Here is a 26398-nt window from a genome sequence, read left to right as displayed (position 1 = left end):
AACTATAAAGAGTAGGTAATTTGATTGTGACGTCACATGCTAGTGTTTCATGTAAATTCCTTAGTAGCAAATCGTTTTGACAGTTCGAAAAAAGAAACTCATTTGATTAGTAGTCAATTACCCAATTATACTGAGCCAAAAACCCAGCGCATTTTTAACGGAACAACCTTTAACCTTGTTACTACTAACGCCATCTGTTAGGAAAATAAATAACCAACATTAGGCCAACAGATGGCGCTAGTAGTAATACACATTATTGACCCTTTTATTTATTTTTTATGTTTATAAAATGATATTTTTATGTTTGATAACACATCTAGACATGAATTTAAATTACTATGTTAAATCTCAAACCTAACAGTGCGATAGTTTTTCCGTAAAGTGTACCACAAGAATGCATAGTTTGTCGAATAGTGATAGGGCTCGCTTCGCTCGCCCTAACAAACGTGATTTTTGACCAAAGTTAAGCAAAGTCGGGAGTGGTCAGTACTTGGATGGGTGACCGTTTTTTTTTTTGCTTTTTTTTCGTTTTTTTTTGCATTATGGTACGGAACCCTTCGTGCGCGAGTCCGACTCGCACTTGCCCGGTTTTTTACTTTAAAAGAGGCTTACAATTCTTACAAAATTATTATTTTCATGTGCAATGGTGGCGCAAGTAACATTTGTGCATGATTGAAAATATACTTGCACGGATTATGTGCGACGATTCTATAGATTACCTTAGTTGGTACAACTGACTCGGTGGTTCGTTGCAGTTCGTCTACAGTTTTGGAATCCAGCAAGGTCACCTTGGCCGGAGGCTTTGTTGGCGACAATCTAATATAAAATAACAAGACAAGCGCATGCATAGGTATCGGCAAGTATCGGTATAGCTTGTGCATGCTGTTCGCTAAGAGCCTACGCCTACATGTTCCAGCTACATGCGCATTAGTTGGCAGAGATTTTGATAGCCCAGACGGGGAAAGTGTTATTTTACACGTCCAACTTCTATGAGATTATGACGTTTAAATAACACTTGCCCCGTCTGGGCTATAAAAATGGCTGCCAGCTTGGACTTACTCTATTAAATGCCCTTTAACTTAAAAAAATAATTAACGTAAGTATATAATATTTGACAGGTCAGTGTCAAATGCCCTGATATTTACCAAAAATAATACTTTTTTTCTACAAAAAATTATGTTTCCCATGTTTAATCTTGATGAAGAACTGCAACAAGAAAAGACATATAGTCATCCTTGGGAAAGATCTATAAAAGATGCTTACAGAAACAGAATAAAAACTGCACATAATTCAATAAATAATCGTCGCTATTCAGCAAAGAAAGAAAAAAGTACTGGAAAATCCATTGAGCGAGTAAAGTTTACGGTTATTGGCAATAGAGTTACCAAAGAATTTATTTATTGTATCAATTTGGTAAAAGGTCTTTATAAGTACAGGAAAGACTACTTTGAATCTCCTGTTATAAGAGGTAAGTTATTTTGGTTAGACTGTAGCAAAGCGGGGCCGTTTCTAGGACTTCGAAAATGTCATCATCATCATGTCAGCCGTTTATCGCCCACTGCTGAGCATAGGCCTCTCTTCTAGTACGCCACTTGTTCCGGTACTTAATCTAATCTCATCCAGACGTGACCCGCACAAAATTTGAGTGTGATATTTTTATCCCAGCCTAACACCAACTTTTTATTACTTTGTCATGTCGGAAATGTTAAATTAAGTATCCTTTGTCAAAAATAATAAGTTCCTGCAAATACAATAACAGCAAATTATTCAATGGCGCTCTTTGCTACATTTTCTTGCATGCCGCCAACCTTTACCACGCCAAGCTGTTGTTATAGATGGAAGATTATAGGTTTAGTCAAGTCAAGTTCATAAATATGAAATTGAAATCATTTATTGCATATCACATAGCAGGTACAGATGTTCTTAAATATAAGCTGTTCATGTGACGCCCTGTTAGGGCACGGCAACATAGTTCCACATGGGCAGCATAATAATCCATTAAAATAAGGTTTAATGTATAGGTACATATTTATGAACTTGACTGTAGGTACTTAATTTCACTAAATTCGATTTTAGATCTCCTAATTCAACGTCCTTTATAATTTTAGTAACTTACTTACAAAAATAATGCGTAAAATTAGGTACATTAGGATTTAGGACCGGGCATCGAATAATGTGTTCACTGCATTATGTATTGTATACATTGACGTATTATATCTATGGACTGGCCTTACGGGCACTAAAAATGGTACTAGTTCAGCGGTGTGACTCACCAATTCGACCCAATCGCGCAGCCTAACGCAGCTAGTTGCGACCAATCGTGCGGGTGATGCGAACTCATCAACCAATCGCGTTGTAGCGGTGTCACACCGCTGTACTGGCCCCATTCTTATTGCCCGTAAGGCCAGTCCTGAGATTTTATACGTCAATGATTGTATACAGCAATACAGCCTATACAGGGTGACATTTTTGAAGTATCTAAATTTTGTCCATGCGTCCCCATATTTTATTTTGGCTTATTATTAACCGGGCAACTAAAATATTAAACAGGAACTTTCACTGGGCATATTATAATAATATAATTTGGCTGTGCATTAAGAGCGCTCTTACAAGAAAAGTCGAAATAATGCAAAATTGATGATACTAGTCGACGAAATTCAGGACTTTGCGCTCATTATTAGAAACAATGAGTACTTGTTCCAGTAAAAGCGTCTTCTTATCTTTATAAATATCGTTGTAAATATTAGAAAAAGGACTTATTCAATTAGTAATGATTTTTTTTCTGATGGTCGTTTCCGAAAAACCCCGTGAAGCACTGAATGGCGAGCTCTTATTTGGAAATGTTGAGAATTTTACTCTGCTAAACCTGGCTATTTTGTATTACTAATACCCTGTACTTTAGGCATATCAAACTATATTTTTCCTACATACCTTTGAGAAAGAGAAAATCAAAGTAAAACGAACTCGATTTTCTCTCCGAAACAAGTGTCAATTCCTACGAAAATCTACTTAATATCGAAGTCATTTTCATACTCAAGCAATCTGCAACGTTTGCTTATACTGTTGGTATACATTAGTGTTTATGAAATTCTACTATAATTTTTTGGCAATTTTTTGAAAACTACTCTATATTACCGATGACGCGCGCTGCGCCAGCTCAGTGCCGCGGCAGAGCTTGTAGAGGCAGGACGTGTGTCGGTCGGCTCCGCACATTTTCAACGGCGACGACGAGGTTTTTTATCATTGTGTGCGGCCGGCGCCGTGTAAAACGCTATACTGTGTGCGTGTAAACCGCAACGAGAGACTTTGATCCTAGCACTGTTTTTATAGTATTATAATTTATAATGGTACAGTTTAATAAACTACCGGACAGGATTAAAAATATTTGAAACGACCTGACATTCTATATGTATTTAATTTATTTGACTCAAGATAGTACTCAGGGTCTGATGATGGAGCCGGAAGGTGGTCACCGGTACCAATCAACCATGCAACTAAACCACTTCGTGTTTAGGCTCGTTTTATTCATCTCAACAAGATCTTTGACACAAGATAATACTCAGGGTCTGATGATGGAGCCGGAAGGTGGTCACCGGTACCAATCAACCATGCAACTAAACCACTTCGTGTTTGGGCTCGTTTGATTCGGCTCAACAAGATCTTTGACTTAAGATAGTACTCAGGGTCTGATGATGGAGCCGGAAGGTGGTCACCAGTACCAATCAACAATGCAACTAAACCACTTCGTGTTTAGGCTCGTTTTATTCGTCTCAATAAGATCTTTGACTTAAGATAGTACTCAGGGTCTGATGATGGAGCCGGAAGGTGGTCACCGGTACCAATCAACCATGCAACTAAACCACTTCGTGTTTGGGCTCGTTTGATTCGTCTCAACAAGATCTTTGGCACAAGATAATACTCAGGGTCTGATGATGGAGCCGGAAGGTGGTCACCGGTACCAATCAACCATGCAACTAAACCACTTCGTGTTTAGGCTCGTTTGAGTCGTCTCAACAAGATCTTTGACACAAGATAGTACTCAGGGTCTGATGATGGAGCCGGCAGGTGGTCACCGGTACCAATCAACCATGCCACTAAACCACTTCGTGCTTAGGCTCGTTTTATTCGTTTCTATAAGATCTTTGACACAAGATAGTACTCAGGGTCTGATGTTGGAGCCGGAAGGTGGTCACCGGTACCAATCAACCATGCAACTAAACCACTTCGTGTTTAGGCTCGTTTGATTCGTCTCAACAAGACCTTGGACACAAGATAGTACTCAGGATCTGATGATGGAGCTGGAAGGTGGCCACGGGTACCAGTCTACCATGTAACTGAACCACTTCGTGTTTGGGCTCGTTTGATTTGTCGCAACAAGATCTTTGACACAAGGTAGTACTGAGGGTCTGATGATGGATCCGGAAGGTGGTGACCGGTACCAATCAACCATGCAACTAAACCACTTCGTGTTTGGCTTCGTTCGATTCGTCGCAACAAGATCTTTGACACAAGTTAGTACTCAGGGTCTGATGTTGGAGCTGGACTGTGGCGACGGGTACCAGTCTACCATGTAACTGAACCACTTCGTGTTTGGGCTCGTTTGATTTGTCGCAACAAGATCTTTGACACAAGGTAGTACTGGGGGTCTGATGATGGATCCGGAAGGTGGTCACCGGTACCAATCAACCATGCAACTAAACCACTTCGTGTTTGGCTTCGTTCGATTCGTCGCAACAAGATCTTTGACACAAGTTAGTACTCAGGGTCTGATGATGGAGCTGGACTGTGGCCACGGGTACCAGTCTACCTTGTAACTGAACCACTTCGTGTTTGGGCTCGTTTGATTCGTCGCAATAAGATGTTTGACACAAGATACTACTCAGGGTCTGATGATGATAGACAGGTACCCGTCGCCACCTTCGCGCTCCATCATCAGACCCTGAGTACTACCTTGTGTCAAAGATCTTGTTGAGATGAATAAAACGTGCCTAAACACGAAGTGGTTTAGTTGCATGGTTGATTGGTACCGGTGACCACCTTCCGGCTCCAACATCAGACCCTGAGTACTATCTTGTGTCAAAGATCTTGTTGAAACGAATAAAACGAGCCTAAACACGAAGTGGTTTAGTTGCATGGTTGATTGGTACCGGTGACCACCTTCCGGCTCCAACATCAGACCCTGAGTACTATCTTGTGTCAAAGATCTTGTTGAAACGAATAAAACGAGCCTAAACACGAAGTGGTTTAGTTGCATGGTTGATTGGTACCGGTGACCACCTTCCAGCTCCATCATCAGACTCTGAGTATCATCTAGTGTCAAAGATCTAGTTGAGACGAATCAAACGATCCTAAACACGATGTGGTTTAGTTGCATGGTTGATTGGTAATGGTACCTTCCAGCTCCATCATCAGACCCTGAGTACTGTCTTGTGTGAAAGATCTTGTTGAGACGAATCAAACGAGCCCAAACACGAAGTTGTTTAGTTACATGATAGACTGGTACCCGTGGCCACCTTCCAGCTCCATCATCAGACCCTGTGTATCTTCAGTGTCAAAGATCTTGTTGAGACGAATCAAACGAGCCTAATCATGTTACTACATGGTTGATTGGTATCCGTGACCACCTTAATCATCATCAGATCCTCAGTACCAGTTCGTTTTTAAACCCTCGTTGATACAAACTTTACAACCTATAGGTACCAAATGCAATGACGAAACATGTAAATAAGCAAGTAGGTACCTATAATTTCTTTCGAGTAATATACCTTCATAAGTACGAGTATGGGGCTATTCATAAATTACGTCGTTTCAAATGGGCAGAGTGGGGGGGGGGGGGGTCTGGACATCGGATGATGGTAACATGACTTAGGAGGAAACAGATTCATCCGAAGCTTGATTTTTGGATGATTTGAGGGGTGGGGGGGGGTCAAAAATCGTCAAAAATAGATGACGTAATTTATGAACAGCCCCTATGTACATTTGCACTGCATTTAGTATTTTCGTACTTACCAAATAACAGTTTTAGAACTTTAAAAGTTAAGTACAGTTAGTGTTGTTATGGTTGATTTCAATATGCTTCGCGAAGGATCAAGAATGTTTAATCCATCATTGTAGTGCGAGTGTGGTAGAAGGGATCGGCATACTGAGCTCGCACGGCCTGCCGCAGCGCGTAAAATACCTAAACTCGCTCAACGCCGAAATGTAATAGCGCTCTTAATATTTTAGCGCCAATAAATTTATATTAGCCTCAAATTTAAGCATCATATAATTAAAAAACTGGCAGCAAAATCAAGCCACCAAAAAGTTATAGGGAACTTGAATTGATAGGTTGGAGTCTAAAATAATAAGTTGGCAACTAATATTGTAAAGCGGTCATAAAATTTGGTTGTTTATATATGTACCTACATATACAGAATACCTAAGATACCTATATACATAAAGCTTTAAATACTCAATTTTTAAATAATTTAAACATATGCATACAAATTTATTTACCAATGTCCAGTACCTATACTTATAGTCGAAATTCCTAATCATGAAACACCTAAGGGGTCATCCATTAATTACGTCACACGAATTTCTAGGTTTTTTGACCCCTCCCCCCCCCCCCTTGTCACATTTGGTCACATTTGTCAAACCCCTCCCCCCTAGTGTGACGTCACATTTTTTCTCCGAAATCGCCAAATCGAATTAAGTAAGTACCTAAGTATTATTAATATTTTATCAAAATATTTTTGACGATATAAATATTAGTAATTTTATAACCCAAAACTGCTTAGGAAAGAAAATTAAAAGAATAAAAACGATTATCGTTTTAAAAACTTGTTATTTAAATGTACAGCGAATAAAATAATTTAAAAAAAAAATCGGTTACAGATGAAGTTAAAGTGACGTCACAAAGTTTGTGTCTCCCCCCTCCCCCATGTCACAATATGTCACATTTTCTTGACCCCCCCTCCCCCTAAACGTGTGACGTAATTAATGGATGACCCCTAATGGTCATTAAACCATTAAGTCTTTAAATTATTAATTACTAATTTCAATAGTTATCACGGTGTTCTGCAAGAGTCAACAGATAGGTGCGACGACGAGCGAAGCGAGGAGGAGCGTGTTAGGTTGACCGCATAGTGACCAAACAAAATATTGTATAAAAGAACTATTTTTTTTAGTTAATAGATAGCCGTTTTCTTTTTAAAATGTGCTTCATAAATGGTCTCCAATATAATAAATTTAGTTGCTAAATAAATACTTGGTACCTGCCTAAAAATAAACAAAAGCTGTACGGCATTAAAATGTTGTCTCATATTGATATATTTTAAGGCTCTGTTTTTGTTGCCAAACTATTAATTTTAGTACCCATTTCTATTTTTTAAACTACTCAAATTCGATTAATTAGTTGACCGGTTAAATACGTGCCTTTTATTTTCAGGTGTAACTGGAGTTGATTGGCCACATGTATGGAATGATTTAAAAATTCAATACGGTGGCCTAGCCTACTGCTTGACGTCGCAACTCGTGGTATTCCTCAATGACAAAATCGTTGGCGGAGAAAAGGAACTAAAAGAGTTAATTGAAACGAGATTCACCTACCGCCTGTCTTTGAATTATTATTATGAGAGTGTGAAACAGTTCGCAAATTTTATTAAAGGCTCTGGTGTAAGTTTTTGTAAGCTAGCTGTAATGGTTTTCGCCATTGACATAGATATCTAGGGACTGGCTTTACGGGCAATAATACTGAGGGGCTACAACGCGATTGGTTGATGAGTTCGCATCACGCGCGCGATTGGTTGATGAGTTCGCATTACGCGCGCTATTGGTCGCAACTAGTTGCGTTAGACTGCACGATTGGCTGGAATTCGTGAGTAACACAGCTAGTACCATTTTTAGTGCCCGTAGTGCCCGTCCTTAAATATTATACGTCAATGGTTTTCGCTATAAATTTAAGCTAGGCTTTATACCTACTTACCTATTCTACCTATAATGTTATTTTTTACGTGTTAAATATTTTGCTCAATTTATTAAGTGGTTTATAAATAGGTGCAAATTTAATTTTAATTGCGTTATATGTCAACAGAGACCTACAGTTTTCATGCACATATCGATAAATGATGAACACATTGGGACAATGATATTTATGGTAAGTGGCTTGGTATATATTATAGCCCCAATCGATTCCTGTTGATGCTTCATACCGTTAAGACCTGTGAAGGAACTGGAAGCTACCGCTAATTGTAATTTCGATAGTGAACATTTTACCACCATTATTCGAATATAGATATCATATACTTACAAGTCTAATAAATATAACCCTTCCAAGTCTACAACGTTTACGGCACCTTCCCGACCTTTGAGTTGAAGGATGAGGATCAAGTAGGTACGCTATACATACCAATACTAGGTACTATATACCAATATAGTGCAGGCAAAATATGTAAGTACTTAGAGCTAAAACCCGTCTCAATGGCATCATCAATGTCAAATTTCAATGAAAATATATGACATTTATAATGACACTCCCTCACTTTGTGTTGTTCAAGTCTGTGCAAACTTAGCTTACCTATATGGACTATAAAGCTCTGGAAAAGAGCTTAGTATTTTTTAAGTGAACAATATTATATTTGGTCAATGGGACGATAACCCTTCGCGCCTAAATTTTTTAAATTTGCTGCCGTTTTCTACTGACAAGATTTGCTTGACCAACTATAATTAAGTCAAGTATTGATTTGTTTAGCTCTATGCCGATGTAGTACCATACACTTGCGAGAACTTCTTGCGTTTGTGCAAGACAACAAAAGGCGGGTACAGCGGCACCCCAGTGCACCGGATCGTGAAAGACGGCTGGATACAATGTGGAGGGTATGGTTTAAAGGGCACGAATCTGGATTGCGAAAACTTTATAGTACCGCCTGATAAACGTGGGGTGCTTTGCATGGCTAACGCTGGCAGGTCAGTCTTGATTCAATAGTAGGTAGGGTAGGTAGGTACTCTATTAGAATTAATATCTTACTTACTTACTCCGTTGGCTCAGCGACCCAAAATGAGACTTGGCCTCCGACACAAGACAGCGCCACTTTTCTCGGTCCTGTGCGACCTCTCGCCAATTGTTGACTCGAAGCTCGCGCAGGTCAACCCTTAGGTCAGTCTAATAGTACGTTGCTTCTGGAAAAAAATGTATGGAAAACTTGGCATAATTAATAGAAGACTTTTTTCAATTGGGATATGTACGTTATGGACCGAAATTATTTTTCATCAACCCTCCCCAACCCTCCCCCCTCTGCGTCACCCCCCTACACCCCCGCAAAGTGCCCGAAACGCGGTTTTTCTAAATTTTTAAGAAAACCGTTCAAGATATAGAAAAAGTGTGTTGGAACGAAGTGATCCTTAGTAAATTTGCTATTTATCTCTTATACACACTATAGTGCTATCACTTATAGTTTTTGTGAAATCTGTCACCATATATGCAACTTTTTTAGAATTTACGTTTTTTTTCTTTTGTAAGATAACTTTTCTCAAAATATACTTACGATATCGCCAAATTTTGTTTAATTTAAATAAATAGTTAATATGTTCTTTAAAATGGTGTATTATTTATTATTAAACTCCTTGATTTGATGATGCTATGCCATTTTGAAAATACATCGTCTTCAAACATTTTTAAGCTCACCGAACATCATTACTATTAACCACTTGACTGTGAAACAGACCGCACGGTCGCGTTTTTATAGCTTGCCTCACATAGAAGGTAGGTAGGTTATTTGTTGCCCACCATAACCCATACTAAATGTATGGTGGGGAACAAACAAAAAGTGAGACTGTGACAAGGACAAGCAATAGTACCGCTTTCTTGCTACTCCTACTGAAAGTTCTATAAGTGTATCTCGTTCGGTCATTTGGCCCCTCCCCCGTTTCCTCTCTATTATTGTACCTCTATGTTGCCTCACCATGCCTGTCACCAGGGTTGGGCAAAATACTGGCTTCCACGTATTTCAAATACAAATTACAAAATACATTTTTAAAAGTATTTGAAATACCAAATACAAACTACTTTGGTGACTGGTATTTGAAATACAAAATACAAATTACAGTGTTTAAAATAATGTATTTCAAATACAAAATACTTTTCTTTTTTTTTGTTTAATCATTTGGTTTTTTTTAACGAATATCCTTTCCTAAAAACTTATAGGGTCATTGCGCTTGTTTTCGTCCTTCTCTAGTTTTCGTCCACTTGACGAAATTTGAATATAAACCTACATTGCTGCACAAATTTGGACTGATTTCAATCCTTAGCTAAACAATATATCTGTCTACATATAAAACATATATTTCGCAAATAGTAAATTAAAAATGTTAATATATTACATGCTAATCTGTCAAGTGGTCGAAAACTAGAGCATGGACGGAAACTACTACAATGACTCTATCCCCTGGCTGTTGACGAAAAGTTCTGCGCAGAATAGCTCGCGCAATGTACCTATTTGCGCTCGTACAAGTCGTACATTATATTTAAAAAAATGTTCCATTTTAGGATCATAGAATTTAATAAAATATATTTTGTAGAAATGTATTTAAAAGCTTGAAGTATTTGAAATACAAAATACATGTGAGTGCAGTATTTGAAATACCAAATACAAAATACTTTTCCAGGTAGTATTTGAAATACAAATACAAAATACTAAAATGTATTTCAAATACGTATTTCAAATACATGTAATTGAAATACTGCCCAACCCTGCCTGTCACGCTCTAACAAGTAAGTAAGTGCGAAAGGGACGCGCATAGTGATAGGCGATAAAATTGGAACCGTGCTGCGCCCGCTGACCGAATTTTATACAACACAAACGAGGGTGAACCCACGATTTTTGACCACCACACACATGAAAAGTTCATCATCTTCTTCGCGTTGTTCCCGGCATTTTGCCACGGCTCATGGGAGCCTGGGGTCCGCTGGCAACTAATCCCATGATTTGACGTAGACACTAGTTTTTACGAAAGCGACTGCCATCTGACCTTCCAACCCAGAGGGGAAACTAGGCCTTACTGGGATTAGTCCGGTTTCCTCACGATGTTTTCCTTCACCGAAAAGCGACAACCAACGCAAGGAAGAAGATGTGTGTGGTGATCAAAAATCGTGGGTTCATCCTCGGTTGTGCTGTACCTATAAATTTCGGTCAGGATCCGTTTCATATACAGACAAGTGGTTAATAACGATATTAGCTGACATTAAAAATATTTGAAGGCGATGTATTTAAAAAATGGCATAGCATCGTCAAATGAAGTAGTTTAATAATAAATAACATATAGTTACATACATATAATCACGCCTATTTCCCGGAGGAGTAGGCAGAGACCACGGATTTCCACTTGCTATGATCCTGACATACCTCTTTCGCTTCCTTCACTTTAATTACATTCCTCATACACGCTCGCCGATTTAGGGTGTTCTTGACCTGGCCTTTCTTCAGGATTTCCCCGATCTGATCAGAGAAAATTTTAGTCACTACATCTACATTCAGTCCACACTTTTCCCTTATCACACTGTTCCTAATCTTATCTTGCAGTCTCACACCACACACACTTCTCAGCGCTCTCATTTCCACTGCATTCACTTGGCTCTGATGCCTCTTCTGCCATACCCAACTTTCGCTACCATACATAAGTGTAGGCACCAACACCCCTCTATGAACAGCCAACCGTGCTTTTTGCGACAGCTTCTGGCTGCTCATAAAAGCGTTAAGTGCCCCATTCACACGATTTCCAGCATTTACTCTCCTTTCAATGTCTTTATCATGCTTACCGTCCCACAAACACAAACTCTTTCAATAAATAATACCCATTTTAAATAACTATTTACTTAATTAAAAAAAACCGGTCAAGTGCGAGTTGAACTCGCGTTCCAAGGGTTCCGTACATAAGTCCGACTCACGCTTGACTGCACATTTCTAATAGGTTTTCCTATTATCTATAGGTGAAGTACTATCTTGTGTATTTTTTTCAAAATTTTAGGCCCAGTATTTTTAGAGATAAAGGGGTGGGGGGGGGGGGAATGGTCGGACAGACAGACAGACGCACGAGTGATCTTATAAGGGTTCCGTTTTTTCCTTTTGAGGTACGGAGCCCTAAAAACGTGGATGATATCGTAAGTGTTATTTGAGAAAAGTCATTAGAAGAAAAATAACACTGAAAATGCTAAAAATAGCATCTTCCGTGACGTATTGCGCAAAAACTATAAGTGATAGCAATATAGTGTGTATAAGAGATTAATAGAAAATTTAATAGGGATCACTTCGTTCCTACACCCTTTTTCTGTATCTTGAACGGTTTTCTTAAAAATTTAGAAAAACTGGGTTTTGGACCCTTTGCGGGGGTGTGGGGGGGTGACGCAGAGGGGGGAGGGGAGGGGAGGGTTGATGAAAAATAACTTCGGTCGTCAACGTACATATCCCAATTAAAAAAAGTCTTCTATTAATTATGCCGTAATTTTAGCTAATTTCACTGAACTATAAGGCTTAGTCTTAGGCTTGGTCAGTCCTTAGGAATCGTGATATCGAAGACCTATTAGTGGCTGAACCTAATCATGGGAGAGACTAAAGCTCACAGACTCCGTTGGTCGGGCCACCTTGAGAGAACGGATGAAGATCGGAACGTGAAAAGAGCATACCTGGGCCGTCCAGCAGGAAGACATCCTATCGGACGCCCCAGATTTCGCTGGTGCGACATGGTTTGGGCGGAGAATTAATATATTATCTTAGATACTTTTAACTTTACAATCTTTATATGTCTAATTAGATTACTAGTAATACTCTATCTGATAGAGTCTATCATAACAATGTCGGCGATTTGTGCACAACAAGTGGCTCCATCTGACGGCATGTAAAAAAAAGCGGTACTTAAGGTGCATGGGGACAATTTCGACTGCGGGGAAAATTCAACTAATCGAAATATCTTCCATGTTTTAATTATTAACCAGGGTCACACACAATACATACTACACATCTTTTTAGCAGCGAAATTGCCCCGATGCACCTCATTCCGATTCGGCCATGCTGACAATAGTAGATTGTTAACCAAGGGTTGAAAGGCACCCATTTCTGTCGAGGTAGTTTGGCGCTCGAACGCAGTGAGAGCGCCAATAGTCCGAGACGGAAATGGTGCCTTTCACCCGAGTTAAACACTCTACTTTTCATATCGAATGCGAGGAAACCAAGCAAGACAAGGCAATTTCGCAAAATCAGTAATTGAAGTACCTAATAGACCTACGGCCATGTTTTTTTCCCTTAGGACTTACTTGCAATCGGAGACTTTACATGTGTGAAGATTAATAACCCCTAGCGAAAATCATTTAGATTGCAATATTTACGAGAACTCACATTTTTTAACAAATTGCAGTAATTTTAAAATTATTAGTTCATTACAGTATGAAAATCAGCGGGATTGCCTCTTACTTTTTAATTTTATACTTTTTCGTTCTAAAAGCCGCAACGGACTACCGGACCGCACCACGTAATAACATAATAAAAGTATTTTAAATGTTAAATAACAATTTAATTAATAATATAAGAAATTTTTATGTTGTATTTTATTTTATTTTCATGAATATAGTGCTAAATAACTTTAAAAACCAATTTAATATCGTACAAACGTTTAACTGTGGCTGTATAAGATTCTGCCTTTGCTCATTTACGCAAGTGTAAGGTTTAAAAAAATATTTTTGGTGTATTCCTTTTGGTTCCCGCCTTATAAAATCGAGTAAATAGAATTCAACGAAAGAAATCAAGAATAATTTTTTGTTTTTAACAATTTACTTACATCATTTTTTATAAAAAAATGATCAACGTGGGATTAGTAAAATGAAACAATTACCAATTGTTCCAGGCGAGGAAATAAAGACACTATTTTTCCATTTTGTTCCCACCCAGTTGTTCGTGGGACGGGGACGCAGAGGAGCACACCACTTTTCTGCGCTAGAGCATAAACGTATCACTTTCTGCGCACCTTTTAGAACAACAACGACCCACTTTCAGAGCATGAGACATGAAAAAATATATGCATGTACCTACTTAATATACCTACCCTAACATTCTTAAAGGCACGTGGATTGTTCAACTCAATTCTTCGTCCTTCTTCAACCATCCCCTTGGATGCTACACAAGTATGTGGCGTTCGGTCAGCTCATAGACGGAGATAGCACTTTACGCAAAATTGAAAATGTTGAAACTTGGTATGAATCTCCGAAACAAAATATCACCATTTATCAAGCTGGAATTTTGAACATAGACTGTCAAGATATAATGATAAATCGAGGCACACATGAATATATACATGGACACATTGAAGACCTATTCGCATTGGGAGAGGAGTTATGGGAGGTAATTGTATAGACAGGACGAACGAGTATGAGCCCTATACAATTTGTCAGTAATTATGATTAATTAGTTTATATCGTTTAGGAAATAATTGGAAGAGTTTTCTTAGAAATACAGATGAGAGAAAATGCAATGCTTGAAGTTCTGTTTGAAGGTGAAGAAGAACATGTTTCAAACGAATTGCACCTTCATGCAACCGCGAGGTACCTACCTACCAATTAATCACTTTTGTTGTGTGTTTGCCTTTTATGTCACATAGGTATTTTATGTATTTTTATATACCCTATAAGGTTCATGAAAAAAGGAATTGCACCAAATATGTCAAAACTTCAAAAATCTAAGAGCCTAGATGAGACAAAGTCACCGGATAGTGAGCATGAAAATAATGATTTCGATGTATCTGAGTACCAGTATGAGGAAGAAGAGGACTTGTACAGGGACTTGATATCTGTGAAAGAATCAGAAAGTCTCGTAGTTAAACCTGAAAAGCCGTATTACCTACCACTTACAGACGTGCCTTATCCTGGAGAAGTGAGCTCAGAATATGATTTGAAAAAGTAAGTACTTACATGCTGTAAGTCACGATGCTCGTGACATTTTTGTTTGATATAGTTGGTCAAGTGGATCTTGTCAGTAGAAAAAGGCTGCAGATTTGAAAAATGTAGGCGCGAAGGGATATCGTCTCATAGAACATTTGAATTTGGCGCCTTTTTCTACTAACAACATTTGCTTAACCATCTATAGATATATAGATATACCTAATAAATAATAATAAAATAAAATATTATTATAGGGCATTTTTACACACATTGACTAAGCCCCACGGTAAGCTCAAGAAGTATAGGTACCTAAACACGGATGTACAATCTGCTGTCGGTATGAATGCTGTAACCCTAATTAGCATAGTCAAATAAGATAGAAGATAGAATACCTACGATACGTATCATATCGAGATACGCATTAGGTATAGGTATGTAGGTGATCGAAGAAACAACACATATTAATCAAGCTAACGTTACAGATTTGTAAGGGGCGATTACTGCTTAGAAACAGACTTGATGGAAGCGGATAAAGTTAAAGAAAGTGTATACGTCCATAAAGTTGAAACATTCCCGGCTGAAATATTGCAGTTAGCATCAAATGAGTCTTCGGATGCATCAGGTAAATTTAAAAACCCGAGCGTTGGCGACGTTGGCGTCTAGTCTAGTCAACTGGGGGGCTACCGCGAAAACCGAAATTCGCTAATTGCGGGGATCTTTTCCTTTTACTCCAATGAAAGCGTAGGTAATTAGAGTGACAGAGAAAGATGCCCGCAATTTGCGAACTTCGATTTTCGCGGTTATATAGCCCTCGTAGCTGCTCGACGTAACGTTGGCGCAACTGCGCAGCAACGCCATTTTCCAGCGCTATGAAAATTAGAGATAAACACATTACCCTCCTTTGCGTCGCGCAGTCGGGTAAAAATAGATCCACGTGTTGCAAGTTGCAACGAGCCCGACACACGATGTCGCGCCCGAGCTATAGTTCGTTTTTTTTAGCATTAGAAAGAACTTGAAAGAAGGTAACCGATCTTGACATGTCTCTTAATTGTAAAACGCTTTTTAAAAATCAGTAACTATTAATTATGAAAGCAGAAGAATATAAATGATCGTATTAGATTCATAATTGTTACATATTTGCCGTAACTTATTTTTAAAATGTGTTTTTCAATTAAAAGACACATCAAGATTGTTTACCTTATTTCTAATGCTAAAAAAAACGAACTATAGTGTCGTGATCCGTTTCACGAAATACCGAAACATCTATCTTATCACAAAATCAAAACTCATCCACGAATTGCCCTTTCCCGGCCTTTGCAACAATGTACAGTCGACTTCAAAGATATGTTTACACTTTTGCACCTTACCCCTTTGTGATAAGGCGAAAATTCTAAACATAATATATCTTTGACGTCGACTGTACCTACTATAAAATCTACATTTCAGAGAATTCGTTAGATTCGGACGAGGAAGCGGAAATAAAACAGTTTTTAAAGTACGTAATTCTTTAACTTCATTACATAATATATATTTTTAGTATTTTTTATAATAAAATCCATACTTAATGCTTATCTGGTATTAATGACCATGCAATATTATGATGACATGGAGCTGATCTGATGATGGAGATAGTAGGTACATGGCCATGGGAATGGGAACTCTGTGATTTAAACAACGCCAACTTATTGTGTCTGGGGTTGTTAGAATTGTCTCGATGAGTATTCGTTGCCTGTTGCATGCGGAAAGAAAAGTACAGACAACAAAAGCTGGTACCAAAAATGAAATTTTACCGAAAACCTGTTTGTTTTTCGCGTAATATTATTTTATTACCTACTCTAACTTAGTAATTTATTTTCATCAGACACAAGACTGACACTGCTAGTTTTGCCGGCGAGGTCATACGTGGTATATCAAGAGCTAAGCATGATGGAATCTTGCTGAACCCAAGAAAGTATGGGCTAAGTATAATTATTGAAGTTCCGTAGTCAACTGGGAACAGTGGGAACCCTTATAGTTTCGCCATGTACCTATACCTACGCCTCTGCCTGTCTATAGATCTGTATTGTCCGTCCGCGTCTTAGCTCGCTGACCCTTAGTGCTAGAATGCTGCAATTTGGCATGGGTAGGTATACATACTTGCTAAAGACATTGCGGCTTTTGCCTAAACTAACTCCAAACTACAGTTATTAGTTTAAAAAATGGATGATATTTTCACACAATTTGGACTCAAAATAAACTGCGTGGAAACCAAAATTCTGACCATCTGTAAACACCGATCTTTACACAATCCAATATCACTTAAAAGAACACCGCAATAGGTTCAACAATATAAGTAGGCACCCAGGAAGTATTATGACCAATGACTCCAGTTGCTCGGCGGATATCAAACAGAGGATTGCAAATATTGCAATGGCTTAAAAAGCATTCAATAGCAAAAACACCTGGTCAAAGCACACATCTCGAAGAATGTGAAAAAACGCTTATTTAAGGTGTAGGTATATCTAGAGCATTGCTTTATATGCGTGTTATGGCTCCTCTACACGAATGGCCAACGCCGGCCAATCCAAGGGACGCAGCCATGCGGTAGACTGAGATAGCAATATCACTTGCTCCCTCTAATGCATACATGCGTCCCTTGGATTGGCCGGCGTTGGCCATTCGTGTAGAGGAGCCATTAGACGTGGACACTGACACAACGGGACAGAGGACGATTGGAGCCCTTTGAAATGTGGTGTTGGCGGAGGATGCTACAAGGATTAGCTGATGGACAAGAAAGGAAGACGAACGAAGAGGTACTGAGCATGGCAGGAGGGAAAGGATGCCTGTTAGACACAATAGCTAACAGAAGGGGCAAGATGAAACTTAGCTTAAAAATACCTACTGACATAAAAGTAGGACTTTCCAAAATACGTTCTCTCTGGCCCCAAGAAAAAAAAAAATATGTTTCTCTTACCCCACTTGATCTTATTGTTATTTTTTTCAGGGCAGCATTAACTGACGATGAACTCCGTTACAAAAAGTATGATTTTCTTATACATATTTCTATATTTTCTTATACGTATACCCGGTATACCTAGTAAAAATATTTTAGTGGTTTTCCTAACAAAATTGAAATTTATACTTACATTATCGCGGTGAAAGTATTTATTTCGATTAAAGTACAATCAATGCAAATTAATCAAAATGTTTCATTTAGTTTCACTATTTCATATCCCATCTAATATTTTCACAATATTAAGTATATACCTGTAAGTATTTAATAAAATATGTTTTATAACTTTTAGGTTAAACTCGGAGAAAATCAACACAAATAGGTATGTCAGCCAAATGTGTTTATTTAATTTTCTACTTTCAGGTTAATTTTTGTAATACTGAAAGTGAAAGTAGGAAATTAAACTAAAACAGTTAAATTTAAATCTCTTACAACAATCTGTTAAGTACCTACCAGGGATGTTGCGGATGCAGATTTTTTGACATCCGCGGATGCGGATGCGGATGCGGATATTTAAAGGCTCTCATCCGCGGATGCGAATGTCAAGATCAGAGATGTTGCGAATATTCGCATCCGCATCCGCATCCGCGGAACATCCGCATCTGCTTCCGCATCCGCATAAAATCGATGCGGAGCATCCGCATGATGCGGATGTCGACCAAGTCGGTAACAGGAACGTATTAGCGGCGGCGCCGGCGGCGTAAGTGCTAGGTAATTTCGTCATTATATTATATACACGAAATCGTCTAGATCCCGAAAAGTCGGCCAAGTTACTGTTTATTAAATAAAACGCACCTATATACTTGCTCAAATACTAAATGTTTCGTTTTTTTCAATAAAAAATGCTAAAAATTTAATATTTGACGTTTTTTAAGTACCAAATCTTGACATCCGCATCCGCATCCGCGGATGTGAGGCTTTAAATATCCGCATCCGCGGATGTCAAAAAATCTGTATCCGCAACATCCCTGGTCAAGATTAAGTTCTTAGAAAACGTCAAATATTACATTTTTAGTATTTTATTATTTAAAAAAAACGAAATATTTAGTATTTGAGCAAGAATATAGGAGCGTTATTTAATAAACAGTAACTTGGCCGACTTTTCTGGATCTAGACAATTTCGTTATAGGTAATAATGACGAAATTACCTGGCACTTACGCCGCCGCTAAGACGTTCCTGTACCGACTTGTTCGACATCCGCATCCGCATAAGCTCCGCATCGATTTTATGTGGATGCGGATGCAGATGCGGATGTTGAAAATAATGCGGAAGTTCCGCGGTTGCGGATGCGGATGTTCGCAACATCCCTGGTACCTTACGACTGATATATTAATATATACCTACCTATGGCTATTTTTCTTATCAACTAATGAAATGACCCTTTGGTAACTACGAAGTTCTTCGAATCTCGGAATAGAATCATGTAGGGAAGATATCACCAACCGCAAAGTAAAAAATATGCTTAGATTTTATTTCGTTATTTTTTTTTAGGCAAGTGTCTATGTTAGTTCCCGATAATTCACAACCAGCAAGGCAAATAAAAAGGAAAATAACGGGTTTTTATAAGCCCTGCGATTGGAAACATGAAACAAGTGAAGATAATGACAGTAGCGATGGTCTAAGGTTAGCTACCTAACTTTTTTTTTTTTTTTATTAAGAATTATAAGTACTATTAACAAAACTGCCTGCAAATCAATACTGGTTAATAAATAAAGAGAGAGCTAGTCAATTTATTGTTATTTGCAATGTAGGTACAGTCAACCAAAATACGCATAGCTATAACGAAGTGTGTGAAATGAAAGCGCACTCGCACTTAACATAAAGTAATGAATCTGAAGGCGTATCCAGACTAGTCAATTTTTCGCCAATCTGATTAAATTGCCCGATCGAATCAGGACGTGCGGACGCAAACGCCAATTTGGCTCGCCTAATTCAACCGCCGATAATGACCGATATTACCGATAAAACGAGATGCGGACGCAAGAATACCAATTTCTGAGGCTAGTATTTTCGTTCTAGGGCATCGGAGATTGACGCCAATTTCATTTCTGATCAAATCGATCGATTTGATCAGTCCCGTCTGGATACCGCTTGAAGATCATTTGTTTAATCGTCGCCCGCTTAGCTTCTTATTAAGCTCTACTACGTTGTTCTAGGTCTGTGCGCATAGACCCAGGGTCAGTGGCCTGGGCCCCCCCTTCGAAGATAATTCGCAGGCCCACTACGTTCTCACGACCCGGCGCCTTCGAATCCGGCATGGACTTGCCCGTCCTAAGTCGCAAACGTCCGCAATTGTTCCGTTTCCTCGACACTGAGGACGAAATCTCGGCACCAACTTTAAAAGAATTCAGGTTATTTGCTTATTACAGCACACAGATACTGTTTACAATATTACAATGCATTCACGCATCAGCATGTAAATAAATCGTCAGATGACAAGCAAAACTCACTAATTACTAAAAAAATACTAAATAAAAATCAACCTCATTCGGATATTAATATGATTCACTATGGCTATTAACTTGTGGTAGTAATTAGTGAGTTTTGGTTGTCACCTGACGAAATATAGATTCCAGGTGCAGGCCTTCAGCCATCATTACTCACGGCATATACATATCTCACATGGAACTACACGAATATGTTGCCAGAATGGGCTGCTTTTTAGGGTTCCGTACCCAAAGGGTAAAACGGGACCCTATTACTAAGACTCCGCTGTCCGTCCGTCCGTCCGTCCGTCTGTCTGTCACCAGGCTATATCTCACGAACCGAGATAGCTAGACAGTTGAAATTTTCACAGATGATGTATTTCTGTTGCCGCTATAACAACAAATAATAAAAACAGAATAAAATAAAGATTTAAGTGGGGCTCCCATACAACAAACGTGATTTTTGACCGAAGTTAAGCAACGTCGGGTGGGGGTCAGTACTTGGATGGGTGACCGTTTTTATAGATAATGGTACGGAACCCTTCGTTTGCGAGTCCGACTCGCACTTGGCCGGTTTTTTACCCACCGTCCTACCTTAAACGAGTATATTTATTTATTTATATATATATTTCGGGGATCTCGGAAACGGTTCTAACGATTTCGATGAAATTTGCTATATCGGGGTTATCGGGGGCGATAAATCGATCTAGCTGTCTTATCTCGGATATTGTCAATTAAGTTGATAGGTACCCAATAGCGGTCATAGAATAGCGGTCCTAATAAAAAAAGCGTATCAAGTTATCAATCCCTATAAAATATTGTGACTACATTTTCAGTATTATAGATTTAATAACTCGAGTTGTTTTTAGGCGTTATACTTCAGAGAGGAATAGCATGATGTTGACACGTACAACATTAGAAATTGGATCAGATGACCAACTCACACACTATCGTCCCTATTTCGCCAATGAGACCTCGTCTCATAAGAGGCCCGCCCGTAGTCTCGAATCACTGAAAACTTCTATGCAAAGTGTCGCGTTCGCGAGAAAACGACCTTCCATGTCAGTCGAAGAGTATCAATTGAGAAATCAACAATATAAAGCAAAGACGCAAGAAAATAACTAAACATATCTACTTCATGTGACGTTGTTATAGAAAATATTTAACTTTTTTTACCAGTACGTATCTATTGTATATGTATTTTAAGGAAGTAAAAAGCGCCCTCCACATACATGCGCGAATCGCGGTGCGACGCCGCGAACGCGAGCGTGGAATCGATTTCGCAGGTCTGCGTTCAGGACTCCACACACTCGCGTTCCGCGGCTCGCACGAGTGTGGAGCGGGCTTATTAACCTAGTCTTCGTTGTCAACGATATATTGATGTCAAAGCCATATCGTAGAATTAGCTATTTCCTGTGGCCTATTTTATAAAGCTACAAGTTACAATTTACAAGCGGAAGTCTCTTTCTAACCCTATGTGTTAGAACGAGACTTCCGCTTGTAAATTGTAACTTGTAGCTTTATAAAATAGGCCACTGATCTGCTTTTTCATAAAACAACTTGTTTAATTTTTTTTTAACAAATATAATTAATATAAACTTCATGCTGACCATCATATATGTACCTATACTTTGTTTCTCGAGTACCTAAGTCTTGTTCTTTTGTTAAACCTTAGAAAAATTGTTTGCTTTTGTCTTACAGACACGGCGGCTGGAAAGTCATTCTGAAAATACGTATTAACTATTTTTTACCCTCGTACCATAAATTTTATTAAATAAATTTTACATTGATTTTCTCTTCGTTTTACTATTTGTGGCTATCATAATCGGAGCGACATTCGAATATTCATTTTGTTATTATTCGCGGCGTATGTCGCACAAAATATTTGGATAAGTTCTCAAAAATTGAAAGGATTTTTTTTTAAATCCACACGAAATTACAGGAAGTTTTCGAAATTACTTATTCCATACTGGCGGAAATTACGCAATTAAGGAAAATTTCCAATGGCACATCAGTCAGTACAATAGTCTAACCAAATGCAACATTCAGTTTGAATGTGAGACCTTTGGAGAAAAATAAGAAGACGATGAATAATAAAAACAAAAGAAAACATTTAATCACACCGAACTTGCACTTACAATTTCACATAACATTTTAATTGTAGGTAATACTAGGCACAATAAACATTATTCGATACCTACATTATTAGCTATTTATCTCACTTCCCATTTACTTTATCCTCCTAAGGCCCAGCCATACAAATGAAAAATCCAAAATTTGCCGCTGAAATTTGAACCTATAATGCAGGGAATAGAGTTGAGTTTGTTTTGTTTGAAAACTCTATTCCTATTTTAATATGGTTTAAATTTCATCGAAATGATTAAGCACTTTAGGTAGTACCTTGGTCCTTAGGAGGGTATATTAGATACGTCCTATCATGAACTTTTGATATAATTTCATGGTGTATAATCACATAAGCGGTATAATGAACTTTTGATATATGTAGCAACAAAATAACTATTTTCATGGGGTATAATGTTTAATCGATATAAAAGCTATTCGATATAACGTTTACTGGATATAATGAATATTTTTTATAAGTATTTATGGTATAATGTATTCAAATGTATAAAAAAGTCGGTTCTGGCGCTTCGCCGGCTGCTACCGCGGCACGCTCGCTTCGCTCGCTCGGCTTGCGCGCTGTAGGGTCGCAGTTCTACCTAACACTCCTCCTCGCTTCGCTCGTCGTCGTACCTAACTGAGACCTGCCTTAAGTTCGAATACGTAGGTTGTTATAATAGTAGTAAATATTACAAAATTATACCAGTACTACATTATGCCAACTGAGCGTTATATCGAACATAATTATATCACATATACGTTATACGCTGTTAATGTTAGATTAGAAGTTGTTATATTACAAGTTCATTATACTTGACGATAGTTAGACTCTCTAAGAATATACCATGTATTATTATAGCAAAAGTGCATTATGTCCATCAATCGTTATATCGACTAATAATATATCAAAAGTTGTTATATGGACCGTTACGCACCCCCGTCCGTCTGTCACCAGGCCCCAATTTCACCACGGTGACAGGTGCGACAAATTGTAAAATCACTGTTGCTGACGTCACAGGCATCCATGGGCTACGGTTACCACTTACCATCGGGCGGGCCGTATTCCTGTTTGCCACCATCATTGTATTATTTAATAAAACTTTAATATATCGGAAAAAAACAGATATTTCTTTTGCGAAGTTTCTGACAATTGTCAAGATTTAGAAGAATTGTAGGTAATTCTTGACAGGTAATGAGTTATATGTCGGAATTTCGTGACAATTGTAGTGTTTCTTGTGACAATTGTCATAAACTTAGCAAGAGAAATATCTGTTTTTTTCCGATATAATAAAGTGTTTTTTAATAAAGAATGATGGTGGCAAACAGGAATACGGCCCGTCCGATGGTAAGCGGTAACCGTAGCCCATGGATGCCTGTGACGTCAGCAGCAGTGATGTTTTACAATTGTCGCACCTGTCACCGTGGTGAAATTGGAGCCAGGCTGTATGTCGTGATCTGTGATAGCTAGACAGCTGAAATTTTCACAGATGATGTATTGCTGTTGCCGCTATAACAACAAATACTAAAAACAGAATAAAATAAAGATTTAAGTGGGGCTCCCATACAACAAACGTGATTTTTGACTGAAGTTAAGCAACGTCGGGCGGGGTCAGTACTTGGATGGGTGACCGTTTTTATAGATCCCTTTCCTTACGGAACCCTTCGTGTGCGAGTCCGACTCGCACTTGCCCGGTTTTTTAGAGAATGTATGCTTAGTTTGCCCACACCTAAAAACACTTCGTATGGTAGGATGAGAAATTCTATCATTGGACTGTTTAAGGCGCTGTGTTATATGGCGGCCAACCAAGCTTCCGATGGTCCAAGATTAACCTGACCTTGGACGGGGCGCAATGAAATTTGGTGGCAAACCTGTAGGTGGTTTAAAACCTGCAAGTTCACCTTTTCAAGCTTTGTTGGCAGTCGTGTAGAAGGGACTAACGACGTGAAGGTACATACTTTTATACTATCGAAAAATTGCACAAAGATTGATTTTAAATATTTGAGATGATTCGTCTTCGGTACATCAATGGGTATAATGTCTCGTTTTTCTATTTAAATAGAAAATAAAATATAAATATTATAACAAAATCCATTGAATGTTATTATATCCGTAAAAAATCAGGTACCAGGTTCTACTGTGAAGCGCGGAGTCTGAATTCCCCTTTAGACATTGTTTATGATTTTGCACTATAACAGCGATAATAACTTAACTATACTGCAAAACGTAATTCAAGACCAAAAAAAGTAAGAAAATGTTGCCACTTTTTACTAGCGCGTCTTGTATTTAAGTAAAATTAAGTAAATAAAAGTACTTTTTTAAATAGTAGGAGTAAAATTACTAATAAATAAATTATCTTAGCGTGATTATTTATCAAAAGGAATTTACTATTTTACAAACAAATCATTGCAGTGGCAACATTTTCTTACTTTTTTTGGTCTTGAATTACGTTTTGGAGTTTAGAATGTAATTTAAAGGTAAACAAAAATTTCATCTAAGAATAGGATTTTAAAACAGGCTTGTTTGTCATAATTGAATCATAAGAATTGTCTATTACACTAAACTATCACAAGTCGACGAAACGCGTCTTGTATCTATTACAAACTCGATACAAAAGAGCATATTCACTCAGTACATTCCTTAAATTTTATTTCTTGACTTATCCTTTACAGCTAACCTGTAGACCAATCAACGAAGTCTAGTCTGAAAATAGTTCTCCCGTCAATGTTTGCAATAGTTATATATTTTCATCCAGTTGGTACGTATTCAACATTTTTTGTACACGACCCTTTCAGTATAACTCAATTAAACTCTAGGGTGTTATCGCATTTATCGACGTGGAATTGACTTTAGCACATGGTAACAGACTTTATTCGCAATTAGTCAAGTCATTTTGAAGTTTCGTTTACAGCGAATGCCTAAAAATGTTTCGCAATATTTCAAACAGAATGTGACCACAAAAGAAAGTGACGAGTAGCGAACAGGACCGGTTCGGTCCATGATGTCTAATTCCCTAGATGTCTAGTCGAGTTACGTCAATTCCCCGAATGTCTAGTCGTCATACGTCCATTTACTGAAACGACTAGTGTCCACAAGCCTAATTCCCCGAATGTCTAGTCAGTGGCGTGCCTAGGGTTTCGGAGTAAGGCAAGCCGAAAGATATGTTTTTGTAATAAATGTCCAATCTCACTCTTTGGACTCAAATGAATTGGTTAGCGTATCGCGGCGAGCTATCATAGCGCACAGCACAGGGCATACTAGGTACTACCATAACTACTAGATAGAATTTTACAAACATATCAGAGGGCCTACCGCGTACACTGAAATTTGCTAATTGCATGCTTCTTTCTCTGTCACTCTAATTACGCCTTAATTGGAGTAAACCAACAATGTTTGTGTTTTGTAAACGGCCGTACAAAATTTTCTCTTAATGCGACTGACTTATCTGAGAATACACAAGTCGGGTGTTGGTTTTGGCGCGGAAATGATATATATCCCGTTTTTCTACAAAGTTTAACGATTTTACCTTGCTTTCGTTGAGTAATACGTGGACGCATCTCATACCGTCACAAGGAACAACTTCATCCATTGTTAACACTTATAAACGTCACAACAAACGAACAAATCCACATTCACTACTTAATTCAAATTCACTTAAATAAATTGACCTTTCGTTACTTTCGACTCGACTAAATAATAATACACTTGAAGTAAACGCGTGCCCGTGTAAACTTATGCAGCTAACTTCACACCAAAAGCTCGGCTTAAATCGCCTTATAAAATTGTTATACATACCAACAAATAGTTACATCGTTCTATGGCGTTTGTAGGCTTAGACCGCCTAGAGCGGGACGAAAAAGCAAGCTCGCACTCGTCGGCTTGCAACCGCAAGCCGTCGAGTGCGAGCAGGATAGCTGAATTCTCAGCAGATATTCATCCTACGCCTGATTTCTTTCGC

General features: G+C 38.3%; 1 protein-coding gene across 2 annotated transcripts; it reads left to right on the top strand.

Annotated features, from left to right (window-relative positions):
• The first annotated feature begins 1112 nt into the window (after positions 1-1112).
• On the top strand, positions 1113-22112 carry LOC134796089 (uncharacterized). 2 transcript variants are annotated; one of them, XM_063768035.1, is made up of 16 exons: positions 1113-1468; positions 7430-7656; positions 8075-8137; positions 8732-8946; positions 14087-14366; positions 14448-14566; positions 14654-14920; positions 15385-15524; positions 16349-16397; positions 16764-16853; positions 17886-17921; positions 18187-18216; positions 19387-19518; positions 20052-20246; positions 21191-21499; positions 22023-22112. In XM_063768035.1, the coding sequence occupies exons 1-15, from the start codon at positions 1177-1179 to the stop codon at positions 21444-21446; spliced, it is 2391 nt and encodes a 796-aa protein (XP_063624105.1). In that variant the 5' UTR covers positions 1113-1176; the 3' UTR covers positions 21447-21499; positions 22023-22112. The 2 variants fall into 2 exon arrangements, with proteins under 2 accessions (XP_063624105.1, XP_063624106.1); XM_063768036.1 differs by lacking the exon at positions 19387-19518.
• The last annotated feature ends 4286 nt before the right edge of the window (positions 22113-26398 follow it).

The sequence above is a fragment of the Cydia splendana genome, chromosome 13, assembly GCF_910591565.1.
Source record: "Cydia splendana chromosome 13, ilCydSple1.2, whole genome shotgun sequence".
Lineage (NCBI taxonomy): Eukaryota > Metazoa > Arthropoda > Insecta > Lepidoptera > Tortricidae > Cydia > Cydia splendana.
This window is presented reverse-complemented; position numbering and strand designations above follow the sequence as displayed.